The sequence below is a fragment of the Diadema antillarum genome, unplaced genomic scaffold, assembly GCF_040938485.1.
Source record: "Diadema antillarum isolate AM-2024a unplaced genomic scaffold, OU_Dant_1.0 seq00000321_RagTag, whole genome shotgun sequence".
Classification (NCBI taxonomy): Eukaryota; Metazoa; Echinodermata; class Echinoidea; order Diadematoida; family Diadematidae; genus Diadema; species Diadema antillarum.
The window spans coordinates 1,010,096-1,031,388 of NW_027271340.1; the positions used below are offsets into that span (position 1 = coordinate 1,010,096).

The following is a 21,293-nucleotide window of genomic DNA, read 5'->3' on the forward strand; positions in this document are numbered from 1 at the left end:
AATTTTTACTTCATTGTAACCGGAATTTTGTTGTAACTGTGTTCGTTATAACGGGAGTGCACTGTATTCATCCACCACAAACATTTTGCATCAGTGGTGACTATCAGCTTCTCTTCACATGCACATGTGTTCTGAATCCACCTGACATATTAACCCTGTTTGTGCAAGGGACTTTGGACAGTGAGTACAATGTTATGGGGTTTTTGTGCCAGTCAGCACTCAAAGCAGACAAAGGATTTATGACGAAAGCTGATTGGACGATGATGTTATTCACACAGGTCGGTAAAGCCATGTCCTCCAATGAGACGGAGGCGTACAAGATTATGCAGTCATTGAGTGTCGACTACGTGCTGGTGATATTCGGCGGCATGATCGGCTACTCCGGAGACGACATCAACAAATTTCTGTGGATGGTTAGAATAGCTGAGGGGGAGCATCCTCGAGATATTAAAGTAAGTAATCACTCCTCACTTCTCTTCTTGCAACCACTTTGTTGGATGTAAACAAAGAAAGTAAATTTGCTTGAATGATAGTTTTGTCCATTCTCCCATGTAAATAATTATAGGCAAGTTATTTAGCAAAGAAAAAGAACACGGGACATTTTAATATGTTTCAGGAGAGTAGATTCTACTTCATATCTCTGATGCACTTTCTGTTTCTAGAACAGTGTGTTTACATTGTTTGTGGCTTTATTTCAGTATCCCTGTCATCATGTACAAAGTTGTGTATATTTTGTAGAAGAATTGTGTGATATAACCTGCTGACACGACATTTTATTAGCAGCTAGTAACCATTGTTTCTCTATTATTTCCCTTCCAGTGCCAACAAAATCCTTTTTAGAGTTTGTGCTTGCTTTGCTAGGGTGTTTCCAAGTACAGGATTTTTTTTTTAAATAAAATAACAGAAAGGCTGGTCTCAACAACTAGTTTCAAGCTACATTATCTATAGGAATGAAGAGACAAGAATGAAACTCAGCAATGTTATATTCGATTGATTGCTCTTGTTTTTGTTATTTATTTTCCCATTTTTCTAATTTCATTCCAATCAGAAATTCTTCCATGATCACTGTAATGTTATCAATGTATCTAACAGAGTGTATTGATATGAATGCTATAAATTCTTACAAAGTCGTAAGATGTAATTATATGGAAGTGATGTTGCTGAACCACTGGAAATGAACATTTTGCACATAATGTCTGACTGACAAGATAAAAGCGGAGAAAAACCTGAGTAAACATACATTGCCAACAAAATGCCAATAGAAAATGCAGAGATTTTTTGCTTAATTTCTCTTTACCAGGAAAGCAATTACTTCACAGCTAATGGGGAGTTCCGTGTAGACAGGGCAGGATCCCCGATACTTCACAACTGTCTCATGTACAAGATGTGTTACTACCGCTTCGGACAATTACAGGTATGATATTGCATGCTGTGTCACAATGTAGAGTATGCAAAGTTGCTTCTCATTTGTATATTCTACACACAAAAAAAACAACAACAACAACAAACAAACAAGTAAGTGAACAAATGAGCAAATTATGAAGAAACTTTGATCCAGACTCTGTGAATCAGCCAAGATTAGCCTTATCAGAGTGTTACCAAACTAAAGGATGAAAAATGATGAATCAAAGAAGAGAAATTACATTAAATTTGTCTATCATTTAATGTTGCAATAGCATTTGTAAAGAAAATTGTATATGCTTTGCATGTAGGATTTCAAGTAACTACATATCAGGAGTTTAAGCAGAAAAATTAGAAATTGAGTGAAATTGATTACCACTGTTTGTCTCAAGTGTTGGGTTCACCCATGACAAATATTTTCAATAGAGTGTTCTGAAAGTGCTACCATTTAGATTAGTATTTTCATTTTGTAGATGATTTTGTCATCAGAACTTGATTTCTTAGAAGATAAAAACAATGCTGCAACTTGTCTCAGCAAAGTACTATTTGTATCATTTTATTGCTGCTAGTGTTAAACTTGGTATTGATATAGACTTCATCATGGTAAGAGTCATCCCAACATGGCTTATAATACTGTATACGCTATAATTTTCGCGTACATAAATTTTCGCGAATTGCCGCTGTCACACATTTTCGCGAGTGGTTAAATTCGCGATTGGGGGACCAGAGAAAATATGAAGTGGCAAAGAAAGTGTGAATTTTCAACTTACTAGCATATAAGAATGATACTAGTTATACACTGCATGAAAAAGACTTGCCAAACTCTGCGAACTAGTAAGTTAGAATTCAACATTTTTGAAGTGGTTAAGTCCATCGCGCTAGATTTCTGACGAGTGGTCCCCTTGCGATAATGGATTGGCTCTCTACAGTATTCGTAAGTAGACGTGGACGTGCGTAAACAAGCTTAGCCAGTATGGTCTGTTCGGTAAGCCGTGACATGGTATTCTAGTACTGAAATGTTCGTATCATCAAGGCAAGGGATTCATTTTGGAAGGTAATATTTTCGCGTGTTGTTAATTTCGCGAATAGCTCCCGACTTGCGAATTTCGCGAAAATAAAACCCCCGCGAAATATATAGCGTATACAGTAGTCAGTGAGTTTAAATGGTGTGTACAGTTCTGGTCGAGGTGAGGATTTAGCTTTTAACGTTTTGTGAGATACTGTAAAACGAGGAATGTTCGTGTGCATTTTAATTTTGCGAATTTCGCGAGCGCCAAGATTTGCGAAATTAAAATGCACGCGAAAATTCTTGTCTACACTATATGCATTGAATGCCAGTGGCATTTCGCAAAAATTTCATGCCGCAAAAAAAGCCGTCGGCTCCAAATCGCGAAAAATTCATGCCGCGAATATATCATGTTTTACAGTATTCAGAAACCACTCTATGAGATGTCAAAGAGCATGCAATTCTAAGGGGTATCAAAAGTGTATTTGATGAAAATCAGTTTTGAAATTGCTGAAATATCCAAAAACAAGTGAAACAAAGAGATCCTAATAAAAGGTGTGGCCTGTCACCTTTTATTATTGTCACTTTTTTGGATATCTCAGCCGTTTGAAAACCAGTTTTCATCAAATAAACGTTGAATCCTTCGTAAAATTACATGCTCTTTCATATTTCATAGGAGGTTTCTCATTTACATTATCTCACTTAGGAATGTTCAAAACATGAATCCCCACCTCAACCAGTACTGTACAGTCCCTTTAATAGTGGGAGCATAGTGGCATAGTGGATGAGGCTTGTGATGTTCATTGGAGGTCCTGAGTTTGAATCCTGTCACGTGCCTACTTCCTTGTCTTACCCACCACGTCCCTCTCGACCTAGGTGTATGAATGGGTAGCTGGCAACGTTAGGGTAATGATAACGGGACCTCTGGTAGAGAAGTGGCAACAGTGAAGAAGCTACCCTGGATAAAGAAGACCTTATCATCCTCATCATGATCATCGTTATCATTGTCGTCGTTGCCGTCGTCACCGTTGTTGTTATCGTTAGTCAGTGATTTGCAATGTATTTATTTTCTCATTAATTGCCTCAGCTGGACCCCAGATCGCCGCCAGGATTTGATCGGACGCGGGGTGTCGAGATTGGCAAGAAGGACATCTCATTTGAGCACCTAGAGGAGGCGTACACCACCGAGCACTGGTTGGTACGCATTTACAAGGTCAAGCCTCTCCGCAACAGGGTGACCCTCGACAAGCCGCTCAAACGCAAAGCCGGAAAGAAGAAATATGTCTCCAAGAAGGTGAGAGATGCGTGCAACATGTGCACCACTCTATATTTTGCACCGTTTTGATGATGTTGTTCTCCTACCAGCTGTGCTGCCTTGTCTCCATGGCTGCACCACAATAAAGACACATCACTGGTCTCCCATGGCATAGTCTATCTACCTCCTGGCGGACCCTGAGACCTAGCCGTATTTATAGTTATTACTCTAAGGCAAAGTTTGCTTCATTCTCATTCATCACGATCGCAAAGTTGAGAGGACAGTGTAAATTCTTGATTGAAAGAGCACAATGCTCATACCTTTGTACTGCCATACAGGGCAGATTTGCATTTGATACCCTATTATGATATTTGGTGAATATAAGCAGACTGCACTCTTCAGCCACTTAATATCATTTTATTTCACATCATTGTGGGAAGTTTTTGGATTTGTTTCATACATTTCTGGCCTAGAGAAGGTCTGGATGTATTCGGTAGAAATCCTATGGAAGTACTTTGATGTATAGAGAGCACTTTTATTTCAAGGCAAAATGATGCTTCCCTCTCAATGGAGGGGAAGAAAATAAAATGTTTTTGAAAGAAGAACCCTATCTGTGGAGAATGTCCAATGACTGAGTAGAATGTGTTTTGTACATTGGACTTTTTTGCAGCAAAGTGATCATACCAATATCTGTAGTTCACACTTAGTTGTTACACACATGGCACCCCTTAAGCTGTTACACACATGGCACCTCTTATCAACTTGCCATTACCATATATTTTAAAGTTTTTATTCATTTCAATATTATTCATTTACCTTTTGAATTTTTTTCCTGGTCTTCCTCCTTAGACAAGCAAGAAGAGGCGTGGTTTCATCAAGAACAAGCCAGTTGTCAAGAGGGGTAAACGGACTAGAGGCAAGAATAGCGGCAAGAGGACGTAGATGTCATCAGGTGTTAAGTTTAGAAGTTCCAGTGAAATTTCCTGTGTTTTTTTTTCTTTCTTATGTTCCACTTTCACAGTGGTCAGAATCTCTGTAGATACACAATTGGATCTGTATAGATGGGATGTGTAATTGAAAAGTGACCCAGTGTAAAACGGCACTGTTGGGATTTGCATTTATTCATGAGAGAAGCTTGGAGAGATATTGAATTATGAATCGACCTGCGAAGTCACACAAAGTAACAAAGTCCATGTTTTCCTTCAGTGCTGAGATGAATGGAAATCTTCTTCATAATCATGATACTCTCTCTCTCTCTCTCTACGTGCATAAAAAGAAAGCGTGCTTTTATAGTAATGATGTCAACGCGGTATGCAAAGACATAATTTGTAGAGGGCTCAAATGTAAATGTTTCTTTGACAGAAGCTGACGAAATGTGTTGGTCAAAAAAAGAAATGGAGAATTTTGTTTCTCTCTATTTTGTTCATTCTCATGTTTTGCTTTTTTTTTGGGGGGGGGGGGGGGTGGGGGAGCAAATGAGCCAGGTGTTTGGAGTTTTTTTTTTTAATTGGTCAGTAAATTACACTGAACAGTATTGATTTTTTTTTTTTGTTAAATGCTAGCATAAAGAGCAATTGAAGATTAGGATGCTTTCAAAAGATTGAAAGCAATTCCTCATATATTGGTAAGAAGAATATATGTATATGTTGTGTTGGATGATTGAATGATATTTCTGTTTAATTTTCAAGGGCAAAAAAGAAAGGATGTGGATTAAACCAAGATTTGAGGAAGGATGTGTTCTTTCCTATCAGCATTTAAATGAGTGCAATGTTTGCTCGGCCATGGTGTGGAAGAGGGAAGAAAATTGACCAGTTGAAATCTTGTGTCCGATTCGCTCACTTGGAGTTGATTCGGCTAGTTTCAATGAAAAAAAAAAAAAAATCATGTGATTATACACTGTCTGAAAATGTGCGTGTTGTATATTCACGATATGGATGCGATTTCAGTGTCTGAGGGATATTCCATTTGTTGTTATCACCTTGTCGAACTCATCCTTCCTGGCACTGTTGTGCAAGAAATGCTGAGTAAGCCACAATTTATGCAACACTTGTTTTAAGCCATTTCTTTCTTGGTAGAATGAGCAAGGTATCACAAAGAATATTTTTTTTTGTGTGTGTTCCTACATAAGTTGTTTAGACATAACATGTACAATATTTGTTTTACAGTGCAACACACACACATACAATCACAAAAGTACATATTTTTCCCTTAGCATGGCCACCAGGGCTGAAATTATAAACTTGACATGCAGTAGATCGCATTCATGCATGGGTGTGCTTCTAGTTTTTGAGTGATTATTTGTTAATTGATTGCTCTGAGCATTGTCAACAGAGCATGTTTTTTTAATATCCAGATGTTTGTGTTTTTATGCCTCCGCCACGAAGTGGTGCCGGAGGCATTATGTTTTCGGGTTGTCCGTCCGTCCGTCCGTCCGTCCGTCCGTCTTTCCGTCCGTCCGTCCGTCCGTCCTTCCGTCCGTCCGTAATGAATTTTGTGGACAGGGTAACTACCAAAACCTTTTGAGGTATCCTAATGAAACTTGGCATGTATGTGTATTAGGGGGTGAAGTTGTGCCTATCAACTTTTGGGTGCACATGCTCAAGGTCAAAGGTCAAAAGGTCAAGGTCAAATGCTTAAATTTTACTATTTCCCCCATATCTATGCAATGCCTGAAGATATTTTCTTGAAACTTAGTGTATACATGTACTACCCAATTAAGATTCTCTGGTGAAAGTTTTGGGTCATGAGGTCAAAAGGTCAAAGGTCAAAAGGTCAAGCAAAATGTTAAAATTTCACTTTTTTCTCTGTATCTTGGAAATTGTTCAAGGTATCTTCATGGAACATAGTATATATGCATCTACTGACTGGCAGTGGTTATCTAGGGAATTTAGGGTTCATGGGGTCAAAGGTCAGGGGTCAAAGGTCAAGGGCAATACTTCAAAATTTTACTATTTTCCTTATATTTATGCAATGCCAGCAGGATTTTTTTTAAAACTCAATGTATGCATGTATAACCCAATAGAGATTCTCTGGGATTTTTTTTTTTGCCAAGAACATCAAAGGTCAAAAGGTCAAAGATCAAGTGAAAGTGCTGAACTTACTTCTTTCTCCATATCTCGGAAGTGGCTCAAGTTATCTTGAAACCTAGTACATGCTGACTTTATGTATGTTCTGCCTGACAGTGATTCTCTTATAAATCAAAGGCCAGATGAAAATGATAACAATTTACTGTTCAATACAGAAATTGCGCTTTTTCTCCATACCTTGAAAATTACTCAGTGCATAAACTTATGAAATGGTCAATGTCAAGTTAAAGTTCTTAAATCCCCAAATACATGCTCTCCTATTCATCCAATTAAACATAGGTCAAGGAAGGTAAACATTCAATACATTTGTGACAAACATGTCATTTTAATATTTTGCCAATTTTGTGAAAATGTAATCACACATTGTCCACATGTACTATAGACCTATTAGGAGAATCATGCATTATGGCGGAGGCATACCAGTCGCCATAGCGACATTTCTAGTTTTTCTTAATTCTGAAATAGTCTCAGTGTAGCTGTTCATAATGCTCACAACCATTCATCGAGTATCAAAAGTCATCTCTTCTCATCAGCGAAACATTTCAAGGGGTTGAGATCTATGAAAAAATACACCCATTACAGCTTGAAATAATGACTTTCCTTGCAAAATCTCTGTAAAATTAATAAATGATTCATAATCTGAGTCATGATTTATTGTAATATTCACCTTTTTTTAAAATCACACATTTTGCAACTGCTGAGTATCTCTTGCTGTCAAAGGTCAATTCTGGTGATTATGCATAATTTGTTTTGTTTATGCATACCAGAGGGTTTTTTCCCTCTTCTTCTTCTTCTTCTTCTTCTTCTTCTTCTTCTTCTTCTTCTTCTTCTTCTTCTTCTTCTTCTTCTTCCTCTTCTTCTTCTTCTTCTTCTTCTTCTTCTTCTTCTTCTTCTTCTTCTTCTTCTCCTCCTTCTCCTCCTCCTCCTCTTCCTTCTCCTCCCCCTCCTCCTCCTCCTCCTTCTTCTTCTTCTTCTTCTTTTTCTTTTAAAGGAAGCAGAACACAGTCTTGGGGCTCCAGTACAGCCATTAAGGAAAAGAACAATACACACACACACACACACACACACACAAGTAATTAAATGTTATTCTTAGGGATTTGAAGTCTCTTGAAAGAAGGCATTAACCAATGGAATACATTTTCAGCCAAGCAGAATTATAAGATGTTTTTCCAATGTTTGTAAAGTTCTTTGATAAAATATGTTTGTAAACTCACTATAATCATCCTCAGTTGCTACATTCCCATATTCATATCAATATATGTGATAATAAAAGCTCTTTGCTAATCATGAGCCCACATATTCTGTATTTAAATGTGTAAGAATGAACACTTAACAATATGTACAATAATGTAATGGTTGTTGTGGAATAAGTTTTCAGCACCAGAATTGAAGTGGGCCCTGATACGAATATGTTGAATCTATCACAGACTTTGAGCAAATTGATAGTGACTGGTAAATGTGGAAATAAGTTGAAAAAGACTGGAATTCATTCCAGAAAGGTTTCACATTCAGATACATTTATAGTGTAAATGTGAACATTAGAGAGGATGTGAATCCTACGAGAACCATCTTTTTATAGACATTCTACCAAAGTAAACAGAAACCCCGAGGTCAAGATGTGTCTATTGTACCACTGTGGGCTGTTTGTGTATAGAACATATCAGTAAATACACTGGGTAAAAACGTGTGACTTTGTATGTATAGCCGAGATGATTTCCTGAAAACAATAAAAAGTGATAGGGATCAATGTTTTCTTATGTTTTGTCTTGTGTTTGTTTTATTTTGTTTTATTTTACACACTTGCCATCCTCAGGTATTTGTATGACATATTTACCTGCTTGATAAAGACTTGGGTTGGGACTTATGTCTGAAATCTGTACAGGAACAAACTTTAGTAGTGAATTTCAGGGAGTACTGGTAGTAACTCAATGAGTAGAACGTAAATCCTAAATGAATCACCATCTGTATTTGTTCGAGAGTTGGTGTACACCTCCAAATGAACATGGTTGATTTGGCAAGTGTTGTAAGACGCAATCCATAGTTTGTAAATGTTGATCCACCAATAAGAAAGTACAGAAAGAGAAAACTAGTATTGTATTGCATATAGTAGTTATTTGTTATGTGTTTGTTTACTGAAGGAGCAAAAACATACTACCCATAAAAGAAAGGGTATTTGATTCATCCAAAGGTTTTCGCTGGGATGAATTGGTTATACAGTGTCATGTGCTAATGATTGTCGAACAGTAACAGTAGGGTGTGTAAGTGAATAATCTAGGGAATATTTTTCACTGATGTGAGCTGATAGAGCAAAGAAGGATGTGATTATACAGGTAGTTAACTGTGATGTTTGTAAAGGGTGTTTCAACATTTTATATGGAGATCATGATTATTTTCACAATGTGCTGGAATTTCAATAAATGTTCTTTGCTTCAGAAGCTATAAGAATTACATGATTTCATATTTGTGTTCTCTTTTATTAATGTGTACATGAATTATATGTACAAGGTTATTTACCATACAATATCATAACCATCTAGTACACTGTTCTTCGTCTGATACAAATATCAGCAGTATCGTGTGGATCTCCCCATTCAGCTGATTTTGCGCAGAGTTTACTGGCTGCCTTACTCTGCATAATTGTAGATTGATACAGGCACTGAAGACAGAAATCAGAAAATAATTATGCAATCATTTTTTAGTAACGTACATGTAATACAGTTGCACGAAAATGGGACATCATTGTAGCGGACAAGTCATGTATCACCTCCGTTGTGAATACGGTACTAGTTAACAATCTTCTTTCAGCAACGTGATGGTACCCTGGTATTCAATCAAATGTCTCACAAGATTGTGAGTGCAAGTCAGTAGCATAAAATTTTTGTAGTATGGTTTCAGACATTGTGCCTTCCAATGGGGGAAAAAAATGTGTAGGAGGGTAGGGGTAGGTCTGATTATTCATTAACCTTTTTTTATGATACTGTAAAAGCGGATATTTTTGTGTGAATAATTTTTCACTCTTGGCTGGGTAAGAAGAGTTTCGCATGTTTTTAAAGTGAAAACTAAGTTTCGGTAAATGCTTGAGAACCCGTCTAGCACCATTTCATTTTTGCTTGCAATATATCGAAAGAGTCCACTAAGAAACTTACCTGGCTGACGCGGTTTGCCGGAATGATGAGTCGGTTTGGAGTATTTTGAGAAAAATAATAATAGTAGGAAAACCGACTTTTATTCCAGAAGGCTCCAGACTAACTCGATCTCGGGAAATATTCGACCCTACTTCAGACAATTCACACGCAGTTCGTGATCGCCACATTCTACTAGCCACTGCATAATACCAAATGAGGCCTAACTGAATGGACAGGAAAGTGCGTGCTAACGTAATCCTGTACAAAACAAAACAAAAATGACAGCGCGCAGTCCTCAGTTGCTGAGACACGTGGTCTTTGGAGTTTTTGTTGTTGTTTATCAAGCGCCTTTGATTGTTTTAGAGGTGCTTGATAGGCGCACACTAATTTTGCATGCGCGCAAAAGAGGTTTTTGATGCGCGCATTGTAACAACTCGGACCATTACTACGAGTAGCCAGAACACGAAGCGCTGGTTTATACAGGCCGCTCCCACAGGACAACACTGTACAATCAGAGAGGGACAACCATTACAACTCATCCCGCCGTCAAAGCGAAGCCGAGTTATCCCGAGTCCGAGTTTAGCCTGACCCCGTTCGGGTAAGTACTGAGACTGAACCTTTTTGGTTAATATTTCACATTTTCGTCGTTACCCATCGAATATCTTGTTATAACATCGTTATCCTGCACATTTCCTAAGCATACGTTCACATTTGGGAGTGAAATTTGACAACTTTTGCAGGCGTACCAGAACTTTGTTTGGGCTTTAAGATATCAAGTACAGGAGCATATGGCATGCAAAAATATTCCTGTGCTTTTATTTTCGCGCTAGTTTCTGGTTGCGCGAAATGCGTGAAAAATTCAACACCGCGAAAATTTCCACTTCTACAGTAATGGATGAAATGCTGTTATGAATATCACTCCTGATGACAATGTGCTTTTGCAGGTATGGGGCACAGAACATGCACAATGCAGCTTATCATTCCATTTTACAAGATAGACTGGCTCTATCTACAGTGGGGTGTGTAGGCTTCCGCAGGGCATGTTTGTGGTAGATAAGTTTTTGTTGACTTTTTTCCCCCAAACTTGGAGATACAAGCATATTTATTTCATGCTTTGCCCATGATGTAGTGCAGTAATTTATACCCGAGTAAATAGCACCATATTTTGTTAACATTACACAGGCACAATATATATTTCATTTATTGCATTTTATTTATTTCATACCACAGGGTTGACCTGTTCATTTTATATATATATATATATATATATATATATATATATATATATGTATGTATGTATGTATAAATATTTGTGATGTCCTACCTTGTGCGCTACTTGTGTATGCGCGCATTTTGTTATGGACGCGCTACCACTGACGATGCATCTTTTATTTTGATTTATATCTGCTTCAAAATAAAATCTACCATTGACCTGACAAAGCCCTATGGGTGAAAATTTGTCAAAACTACATCTCTCACGGAGTTTTCATATTAACTACTGTTGTGAATCTATACTTTCTAGGACTCAGAGCAGAAATTAATTGTTGTTATATATATACCAATCTATATGTAGGCCTATATTCATAGTAAGGGAGATGCCCTCCTGAAAAGACAATTTCCATATGTGTATCTATATACTCTTTTCTCTGTATGCATGTATATGTTTATACATATGTACATATTTACACGTACATGAACATATATTCGATATTTTTCTATCGTATTCTAAAATTCCTATTACACAAAATAGATTCTCGATATTTACCGCTACTTACATGTACATGTACATTATGGACTAAATACAATCAAATATGACATCTATTTAACCATTAGATACAATACACATAGCTCCACGGTTTAACTGCATGAATTCCTCGATCAATTGTTTCCGGGAATTATGGTCTGTTCCTATAGTTTCCAATATGTTTTAGAAAGTAATTTATAAGCGTATTCACTGTACTTGATACCTTGTCAAAATAATCCATTTTGGGTATGAGATATGCCTGTGATGTAAAAGCAGTCTAGGGTTAATTCTGTGATGGCGCATTTGTGAACCATGTGAGGTAGGAACCATATTTCAATTGCATACCTACACATGCATAATATTTTCAGATATTATGTACCACAGGTACTTACTATTATTCTTAAGGCATTCCACAGTACATATATGTATCTTACTGTACAAATCAAGTTTATATATAGGATACAAACAGGAGGTCAAATATATACAATGTATATAACCTTTAAGAAACATGAAACTCCTGCATAATGCATCAAAATCATTAGTAGCACCGATTCTCAGGGAATGAGTACTATAAAACATGAATTGACAAGTGCAGAGGTAAAATGCCAGCTATAGTACCGGTATTTGTATGGACCTGGCAATATTCTTTGAAGAGAAAACTGGGGGAATGAAAGAGAGAGGGAGAGAGAGGGGGGGGGGAGGAGAGAGAGAAAAAAAGAGGGGAGCTGCAGATAAATAAATAAAACAGCACTAAACAACTCCCCCCCCCCCCCCCCCCCCCCCCCCCCCCCCCCAAATCAGTTGCAACGTTGCATTGACGTTGATGCAATGCAGCCGGTTCGAGCAGGTTACTGGGTACCTTTAGTAATGATGTCATAGTTTTAATAATAGCAACCAATGAATGGCGTGGACTCATTGTCACCTGATAACATTTGGCCAATGGAAGCACAAGTTGACGAAGAACTGTGTCTCGTGACTTGTGGACACAGATGGTCTGCTATGTTTTTCGATGTGGTGCAATATCTTTCCTTCTTTCCCCGACTAACTGGCCGAGCCGAGGGAAGGTATTGCGTCTGTGGAACATACTTTCTGCGGACCACTGCCTTGTTTATCAACCTACGGTGTACTGTAAACCTCGGAAATTGCCAACCAAGCAGGGCCTCTTGTTATTATCGGGTAAGGTTTTTGATATCCTAATTTTGTGCTGTCATCTCACTCTTTGTCATTCATTCTTTCTGCGGGAACAGGCACGATTTCGACCGTCCTCGTCCGTGATGTTTATTGTACTGACCGTGTGTCACTGTCACTGGTGTGTGTAGACTAGACTAGTACAGTAGTAGACGAAGCTCACGTCATCAGCGACAAACTGTTTCACAAAAGGCAGCCTTCACAAAATTCCCGATCGACTGATTATAGCTAAATTTACAGAGATGGGATAGAATAATTCGGCTTTAAACAATTCCTCCCAGTTCAGACAGTTTGGTAGACGATTTAGGGTCTATAAATAAGCCTATAAGCAGGATAAGACTGGCTAGACTATGATGAATACGTAAACAAATTGAAAGTTTACATTAAAATTAAACAAAAGTGTAATTTATTCTCATTCTTTATTTGGTCAACGTTGGTAGGGTTGGTCCTACCATCAATGCCTACCATACTTCTCATCGACCGCCTAATTTTTATTTGCCTGATAAGGATATTTCAGTCCGGGAAACCCGCTCATGAGGACCGCTCCCGCGTACGAGGACTGCCCCGCCTCATGAGGACCGCCCCCACGCCTCATGAGGACTGCCCTGTGTTTTGATGGGTGCTCTGCATCGGTTGATTAAAACTCAATTTTTGAAAAAAAAAACTTAGATAGGATTTTTTCTTCGATCATCATGGATAGTGGACATGTGTGTGTAACAAAAAATCACCGTGCAAAGTTGCGACAATTTATACGTCAGATGTGAGATGAATAGAAGTGAATAGGGGGCCTCATGTAGTCTAGCATCATGAGGCGTTCCCCCCCCCCCCCCCCCCCGGGCCTCATGAGGCGTGGGGGCAGTCCTCATGAGGTGTGGGGGCGGTCCTCATGAGGCGGGGCAGTCCTCGTACGTGGGAGCGGTCCTCATGAGCGGGTTTCCCGCACTGATTTAACACTGAAATTCACGTAAAAACTTGACCTACATGATTGAGAAAATCCAGCACTTACAGTACTGGCGGCACTATCAAATGCTGTTGTTCCCTTTTCAATTCGAAGTTACAGTGCAAAAATATCGCCGTCGAACTTGAATGCCCTCTTTTCAGTTCCCCGCGGTGCTGCTCCTCTTTCAGATCGACCACTGTTTTTGTATTGACAATGCACACAAACCAAGTTGTATTGAACACCGTGTTGTACGAACCTTTTATGCATTGTTTGACATTAATTTACATTATAAAATGGGTTCAAGAATGTAGCCAATTGGAAGCGCTGAAATGAGTCACGTGTGCGTGCATCAATTTATCACTAACATGCTCGGCCTGACGTCACAATATTTACACTAGCAGTGCGCACTCAATCAGTTGTTACAAGTGCGTCGCGCGCTACTATACGCGCTGTCAATCCTGTAAACAACTTCTAGTTCGGGCTGCCGGCCGGCCTTTCTTGTGTGCATAAACATGTGTAGCGTACGTATACTCTTATACGTACAGTACTTATATGTGCGGGATTTCCGAGTGCGACGTGCGTAAATGTTTGGGACGAACATCGACAAGTGCTACATGTAGCTGACTGGTATTGACCCACAAAGGTACGTGAAAAATGCCGTTAGTTTTCGACCCATTTTATAAAACAAGTGATGCACAGGATTATTTCGTGGCGTTAGTGGAGATGCAGCTCACTCTCGGGTATTTACAATGTAGTGCTTGTTTCACAATTGTAAATACCCTCGAATGCGCTACATCTCCACTAACGCACTCTATCCTGTGCATCATTTGTATATTACCGGTACGATTCGGTTAAAATATGGCAATGTACATGTATACAACCACACGCGTATGTGTTTACCATCCAGCCACACGAGTGTGGTTGTAGCCATGGCCCGAGTCGCTGGATACAGCCACACTCGTGTGTAATGTACATATCCACACACACGGAGAAGCTTTATGATTGCGTAGGCCGTAGCGGGGGGAACATGTTGTGTGCATGCATGTGTGGCCACATCAACATGCGATATGATGATGAACCTACAATCTTCTACCTCATTTAATATTATCTTGCCATCTAGACAAATTTACTTACCAAGGTACTAGTATTTCATTTTAAACTCTATTCTCATTTTCTTTATTTGATGAGATGAATTTGACATTGCAAATTTACAATTGATTTTGAGATTTGAGACTTCGCCTTCGTTCGCTCGTTCGGGTACTCGAAAATCGTGAACCCAGTGTACACAGGCAGCCGGCGCGTGGGTCCCTGCTGGGGCGGGCGACGGCACAACTTCGCTGGCTGCAGCTGTGCTGAGCGATTGCTAGCCCCCGAAGTCACGCCGTAAGGCCTACCACCAGCAGTCAAGCGATGTCAATCCGAAGTCCCCCAGTTTAGCGGCAGTTGTAACTTTGCTATTAATTCTAAACCCATCGTATCAAGCAAACACGATGAAAATGGAGCGAAAAAAAATATTTGTAAGATAACAATATTAGAAGGTATGAAAATTAGGTTACTTTTATCGCTCTGCGAGCAAGCTGGTTGTGTGGCGTTCATATGCTTGACATGCACGGTGATCAGCTTCTCCGTGTGTGTGGATATGTACATTACACACGAGTGTGGCTGTATCCAGTGACTCAGGCCATGGCTACAACCACACTCGTGTGGCTGGATGGTAAAGACACACGCGTGTGGTTGTATACACTGGTCACTGCCTTCATTCGAAATTTTGTCCTTGATTAACTTAAATTAAATGAACGGTGAATTTTCGTTTTCCCCACACATCCTCATCAACAGTCAAAGCCAGGCAATAGCAATACATTTTTATGTGCTCTGCTCGCGCGTGCAGTAGGTGCTAAGCGTTCTGTGCGCCAAAAACTAGTGGTCGGTTTCAAAAAGGATGGTCAGTGTGTAGTAGAGTTACCATTATAGGTCATAGGTTCTAGTAGCTACAAAAAAACAACAGACATCCGTGTACGTGCGTTCATGTAGGTTTACATTTACCGTGCCTGCACTTGAAACTCTGACGACTGTGAGTAGTTCTAATTAAAGTCTGATCATGCTGATCCATGACGTTGGAGCAAGATTCCAATATGAGTGATCTAGCGAGGTAGAATTTCTAGCGAGGGCCGGGCCTGTAGCTGAATGAGGTCATCGATCGTGGACGTGGTGCGTGGTACGTTTATAGTTAGGCCCAGGGGTCACTTCGTTGAAAAATGGTCAAAAATTTCAGCTCATCAAATGATCATTGTTTACCTCTGTGTGCTGACTTTCTTTGTATTGTAATTGCCATTGGAAACTGGGCTGGGTCTGCATATTTCCTCTGTTATCGCCATGATCTATCTAGCTAGTCATTTACTTTTGTTTCTTACTCTCTAGATTTCCAGACCATGACCACTCGCTGCCCTGTAACCGTGTTAATGCCATCCATGACGGGCTGCGTCCAGATTCTACTCTAGTTTTCTCTACTACTATAGTTCTTTCTATTAAAATTAGTAGAATCTAATTTCAGTCTGAATGAAATCCAGTTGAGCTAGTATTACACAAGACTTCTCATCACTTTGCTTGTCTTGTTTCTAGAACACATCTTGACTGTCCTCCCAGCCGGTGCCAGGTCCTGAATACTTACGATTAAAGTTCTTCACTAGGTCTAATGTATTGATAATTCCTATTCAAAAAAGAAATAAATAAAATAAAAAACTTGCATTGTCATAACACATTGGATATTGTTTCATCCTTGGACATTCAACATATAGATTTCCCCTCATCGTCAGTTTGTGCTGCCTGCTTGAAAAGTGGTCAACATATCCGGAGCTGCAGTGAGAACTGAAAAACTGGGAAATGGCATATTTTGCCGATTCAGCATTCTCCAACTGGTCACAGGTTGATCTAGATCTGTCGTCCCTGATGACAAGTGATGGGAATGGAGTGTTCAAAGCTATGACTCCCTCCTTGTCAGTCTTTGACGAAGATCTTGATCTGTACAGTGTCAGTGACAGTGGAGAGAAGGACGCAGTGTATTCCAGTCATCTCCAGGCCAGCCCGAGCTCTCTGACATCTGACGACATTCCGACATCGCCCCTTTCCGAAGGAATCGAAGACATGCAGATGCAGCGAAGTCCGCCACTGACCAGCCCAGAGGACATTTATGGCAGCCTGCTAAGGCAGGTAGAGGAAGACGAAGCAGCTGCAGAGTCTCCTGACAGAGATGAGCATCTGGGGGACACAAGCCATGGGGAACAGTTCCTATCAGCCATGCCAGATAAACCCAGATCAGAAGTGCCACTTCCGCCGCTCTCCAGGGGAGTCCACCAAGCAGCAACGGCAACCACACCGGCTCCAGAAATGGGTTCTCATCCATGTAATGGACAGAAGGCTGTGTCAAACAAAGTTAACAAGCGTGGTGTAAAGAGGAAAGCTGTGCAGGTTGAAGAGGAGAAATTTGAAGAGAATGTCACAGATCCTACCTTGTCTAGGAATCTGAAAAATGCTCTGGCTGCTAGAGAAAATAGACTGAAAAAGAAAAAGGAGTGGGAATATCTGAAAATACAAAATTCATCTCTTGAAAAGGAAAATCAAGCACTTCGTAAGGACAATCAGGAACATGTAGAGACAATAGCGGAGTTGGAGGAGCAATTGAGGTACTACAAGTCGGTGCTAGTTAACCAGAGTGCCTTGTCCAACTTGCTGCAATCAATGAATCCCATCCCAAATCTTAGCCTCAGTTCATCTACTCCCAAAACAAAGCATGCCCGGCTGCAGGCAGCCGAAACTCAGGGAATGAGTGGGGGTGTTTGTCTTCATGTCAATGGCCCACAGGCCTCGCTGGAGTTTTGTTCAAGATGTTCACGCAATGCAAAATGTTCATTTGATTCATGAGCGTCAAAGCCTGCTGCTGATGTACAGTGTAGGACAGATACAGAATCTGTGTACATAATCACTCATTATTTGTGCACTACTTCATGTGAAAACACACTGACATGATATGTGATCTATCTCAAAATCATGTGAATCTCATGACATACATTTTGTATTGATCTACTCAGTTCAGCCTCGTCCTAGTATGAATGTTGAGAGTGCAGTCTTATACAAGACAACTTCAAAACTGTGTGAAGACCATTGACAATGAACATACTTGTATTAAACCACAGTGTTTGTTATGAGGCAACCCAATAATATGCTGTAAGGTCTTGTTGTACCAACATGTAATTGGAGGTCTACTGCTGTGGCAACTTCACAGATGAACTCTGAGTGTGTAAGTAATCATGTAATCCAATTGCTTACTCATAACTTGCATCCCTTTGAAAAAAAAACAACAACAAACAAAACAAAGATAAACAAACCAACCCCAAAACTTGAGAACCTTGATTTGTTTATTAGCAAGATTACTGTGATACTGATGTCATTTTTGGTACTTTACATTCTCTCAAAGTGGCATAGGTTTTGATATGAATAGAGGGGATGTTTGCCTTGATATTTGTGTCAGGAGCAACCAGTAAAGGCAAATGCAGTTGGAATACATGCTATTTTAGTTTGTTGAAGCACTGGAAGAAAAGTATTTTGTGTTGGTATGCATATACTGCATTGCAGTGGCTGGGAAAATATGTGTGGTTTGTAATCTATATGTGTTGTGATATTTGACTTGTATGACAAATTGTGCATTTTGATCAGCATAAACATAATTTCCCTCTTGTACTTGGGAATATGATTACAGATTTCAGCCACTGCAATGCTCCTGGTTAAAACAGAGACTGACACTTTTACATTGCTTTGTGTTTTCCAGATTTTTCACTATGGCAGTACAGAACGGCTGTTTCCTGTTCGTCTAGAGTTGATATGTTGGTAAGCAACCAGTGAACATGAAAAAGGAGGTACAACTCACTCGATTTGACAACTGTGAGAATCATACACACCTCCTATTTCATTATCAGCGTTTGTCATATTCATGTGCGCATGGCATATATCTTTAAACTTGCAGTAGTCATGCCTTTATATCCTAGAATGAATAGACCATGGCGAATTTCCTTCACGCTGGATTAATATTTCACTGTAAAGCCTGTTTTGTTTTCATCAATTGCAGATGCAGGGACGTGTCAAAAATATAACCCCCACCCCCCCCCCCCCAAAAAAAAAAAAAAAAAAATTGAACACAAATTTGTTGTTGTGTTGTCCCTCCATACACTCCCCTTGTTCATTTTTTTTCCTTTGAAATGATAAAATTAATCATCCACCACCCAATCACAAAAAAGATAAAATATATGTAAGAAGGCCAAAGCGTGTAAATTGTTTTGGAAAGATAAAAAGAAGTCTTTGTCTCTTGATATGCGATGACTCCTCTGTCGTTGGCCTTTGTAACTTACCAGAGTCCTCTCTTCTTTTGTATTTCTTCCTCTGCATTGTGCCTGGACCGACTTTGATCCCGACACCCCAATCTTCATCTCATTGGCGTTACTCTGCCGTGTCATGCGCTGTTACTGCTGCTGCGTCATCATCCAGAGAGAACAGATCAACCATCAACCTGCCATCAGTCGGGTTATCAAGCAATGGGTGTCGCCAGAAAGTTGTTCGTGTCTCTGTATCCAGGCAAAGGTGAGGTATCTGCTCTCGGCCTTGGCTGCTGTTGTCCCAGATAAATAGAGAACAATTTTTGTTTTCCACACTGAAGTCCACTTTCGGAACTAAATTTGCGTGAGTAAGGGGAAGTGAGTATTGTTACAAAAAAGTTAGTGAGTGGACTCTGGCAAAAGCCATGGGAGTAGTGGTCAAAGCATGCAAAACAGAATTTGTGTGATGTCGCTACAGATTGTTTCTAAATTGATCGTCTACTTTGTGATGAAACAGAGTTTAGCATCCTTTGCCCTTGCCAATTACCATCCAATCTATTCTGAGAAAATGTGAGAATGCTTCATTTTTATGCAGGTTGATTTCTAAACAAAAGGGCACATGCTTGGAGGTCTATTTGATTTTACAGATGAATGAATTCCTATTCAGTTCATAAATAATGAAGGATGAACAGATACTTAGCTAGCAGCCAAGAGAGAGAGAGAGAGCAGATATCTTCACTGACAAGTGTGCATACCACAATATATGCATGGCACAGTACTAAAAGGATGAATGGACAGTACTCTTTGATACGTGTACATTGTACTCCTGTTTTTGCTTTAGCTTCTGAAACCTGCTACATGACAATTCAAATAGGGTTGGGGCCAGTAGACTAAATTTTTAGATATACAAATGTATAAGCCATTCATTCTTGGACCATGTTTGTTCAAGTCAGTGATACAGCTTACCTTTTGTCATTTTCTTGACTTCATCAAGCTTGCTGTGCGTATGAAACATCCAAAATTAGTGGCATGGCAAGACCATAAATGAATTCCTAAAATTAGTTAATTGATAAACACATTGGTATCAGAATTTATTAACTGAAGAGACACTGTCCACTCATGTTTGACGGGGCACAAGTTTCAAAACAAGTTTGTGAAATCGCAATGAGCCAACACATTTTGACATGTAAGAAATGGTTCATTGTGTTTCAATTGTGAATTTGGAAGTCAGCTTGAATGCACCTGATCCTGCCAAAACTGTGCCATGCATATAATATTTCATATGTGAAGTGACAACATGGCACCAAGAATGGTTAATTAAACATCTCCCCCCCCCCAAAAAAAAAAAGAAGAAGAAGAAGAAGAAGAAGAAGAAGAAAAAGAAGAAATCTATATACAGTGTAATTGTAAATTTCTTTTATGATGATCAAAGCACAAAAAAAGGTGTTATTTCCATGATGCAATATTGCAGCATTGTAAACTACCACCATTGCTACTCACCCAATAGTCATGATTTGAATGAATTTTTCCTTGAAATCCCCACTTGCTGAATTTTCAATGAGGAAGAAATTGTCTGCCATGTTGTCATGACAATCTGACAAATGTAACACATTTTTACCTGTACTGCTTTACTGAAGCCAACTCGAGCAAGATGATGTATTCAGTACTTTTGTACATACTGTTTGTACATACTGTTTGTATATAGAAAGTATTTATTTTTTGTTTGTTCATTACACATGTACCCCTTTGAAAATTTGGTACTTGGACGTGTGTTCATTGTAAATATGCAGGGGCATATAAAACTTCACATGTAAAGCAGTGCAGGTGAACTTGTGATTGAAACTGAGATCCATGCCTTGTACACTTTCCCTTCCAGTGCTCAGTAGATGACTTGCCAAAAAAAGAAAGAAAAAGAAAAGAAAGAAAGGAAAAAAGAATTTAAAAATGCAGAATATTCTGTATATACATGTATAAGAAAACATTGTTTAAATGAAAAAAAAAACAATTGTTTGATGGTTCTTAAAAGCAAGCCTGTACATAATGAGAAATCTGATACCTTAAAGGTATGACCATTGTATGAAGAAAAAAAAAATATTATTAAACATTTTCACTTCCGGAACCATCTTAATCAGTTTGTACAAGCTTCTGTCATTGTAAACTTCCAATGGGCAATGTTTGAGAGAAT

At 39.2% G+C, this 21,293-nt stretch overlaps 2 protein-coding genes across 2 annotated transcripts in view; both read left to right on the forward strand.

Moving 5' to 3' along the window:
• LOC139730580 (dolichyl-diphosphooligosaccharide--protein glycosyltransferase subunit STT3B-like) overlaps nt 1-5,124 on the forward strand; it is a 30,457-nt gene extending 25,333 nt beyond the window's left edge. The window contains exons 15-18 of the mRNA XM_071641433.1: nt 279-452; nt 1,301-1,414; nt 3,495-3,701; nt 4,512-5,124. Coding sequence (XP_071497534.1) covers nt 279-452; nt 1,301-1,414; nt 3,495-3,701; nt 4,512-4,604 — 588 coding nt within the window. The 3' untranslated portion in view covers nt 4,605-5,124. The remainder of the gene's footprint in view (nt 1-278; nt 453-1,300; nt 1,415-3,494; nt 3,702-4,511) is intronic.
• An 11,366-nt stretch (nt 5,125-16,490) lies between these two features.
• LOC139730581 (uncharacterized) lies at nt 16,491-21,067 on the forward strand. Its single transcript, XM_071641435.1, has 2 exons — nt 16,491-18,626; nt 19,281-21,067. Exon 1 carries the CDS (start codon nt 16,626-16,628, stop codon nt 17,661-17,663), a length of 1,038 nt encoding a protein of 345 aa, XP_071497536.1. The 5' UTR covers nt 16,491-16,625; the 3' UTR covers nt 17,664-18,626; nt 19,281-21,067.
• The last annotated feature ends 226 nt before the right edge of the window (nt 21,068-21,293 follow it).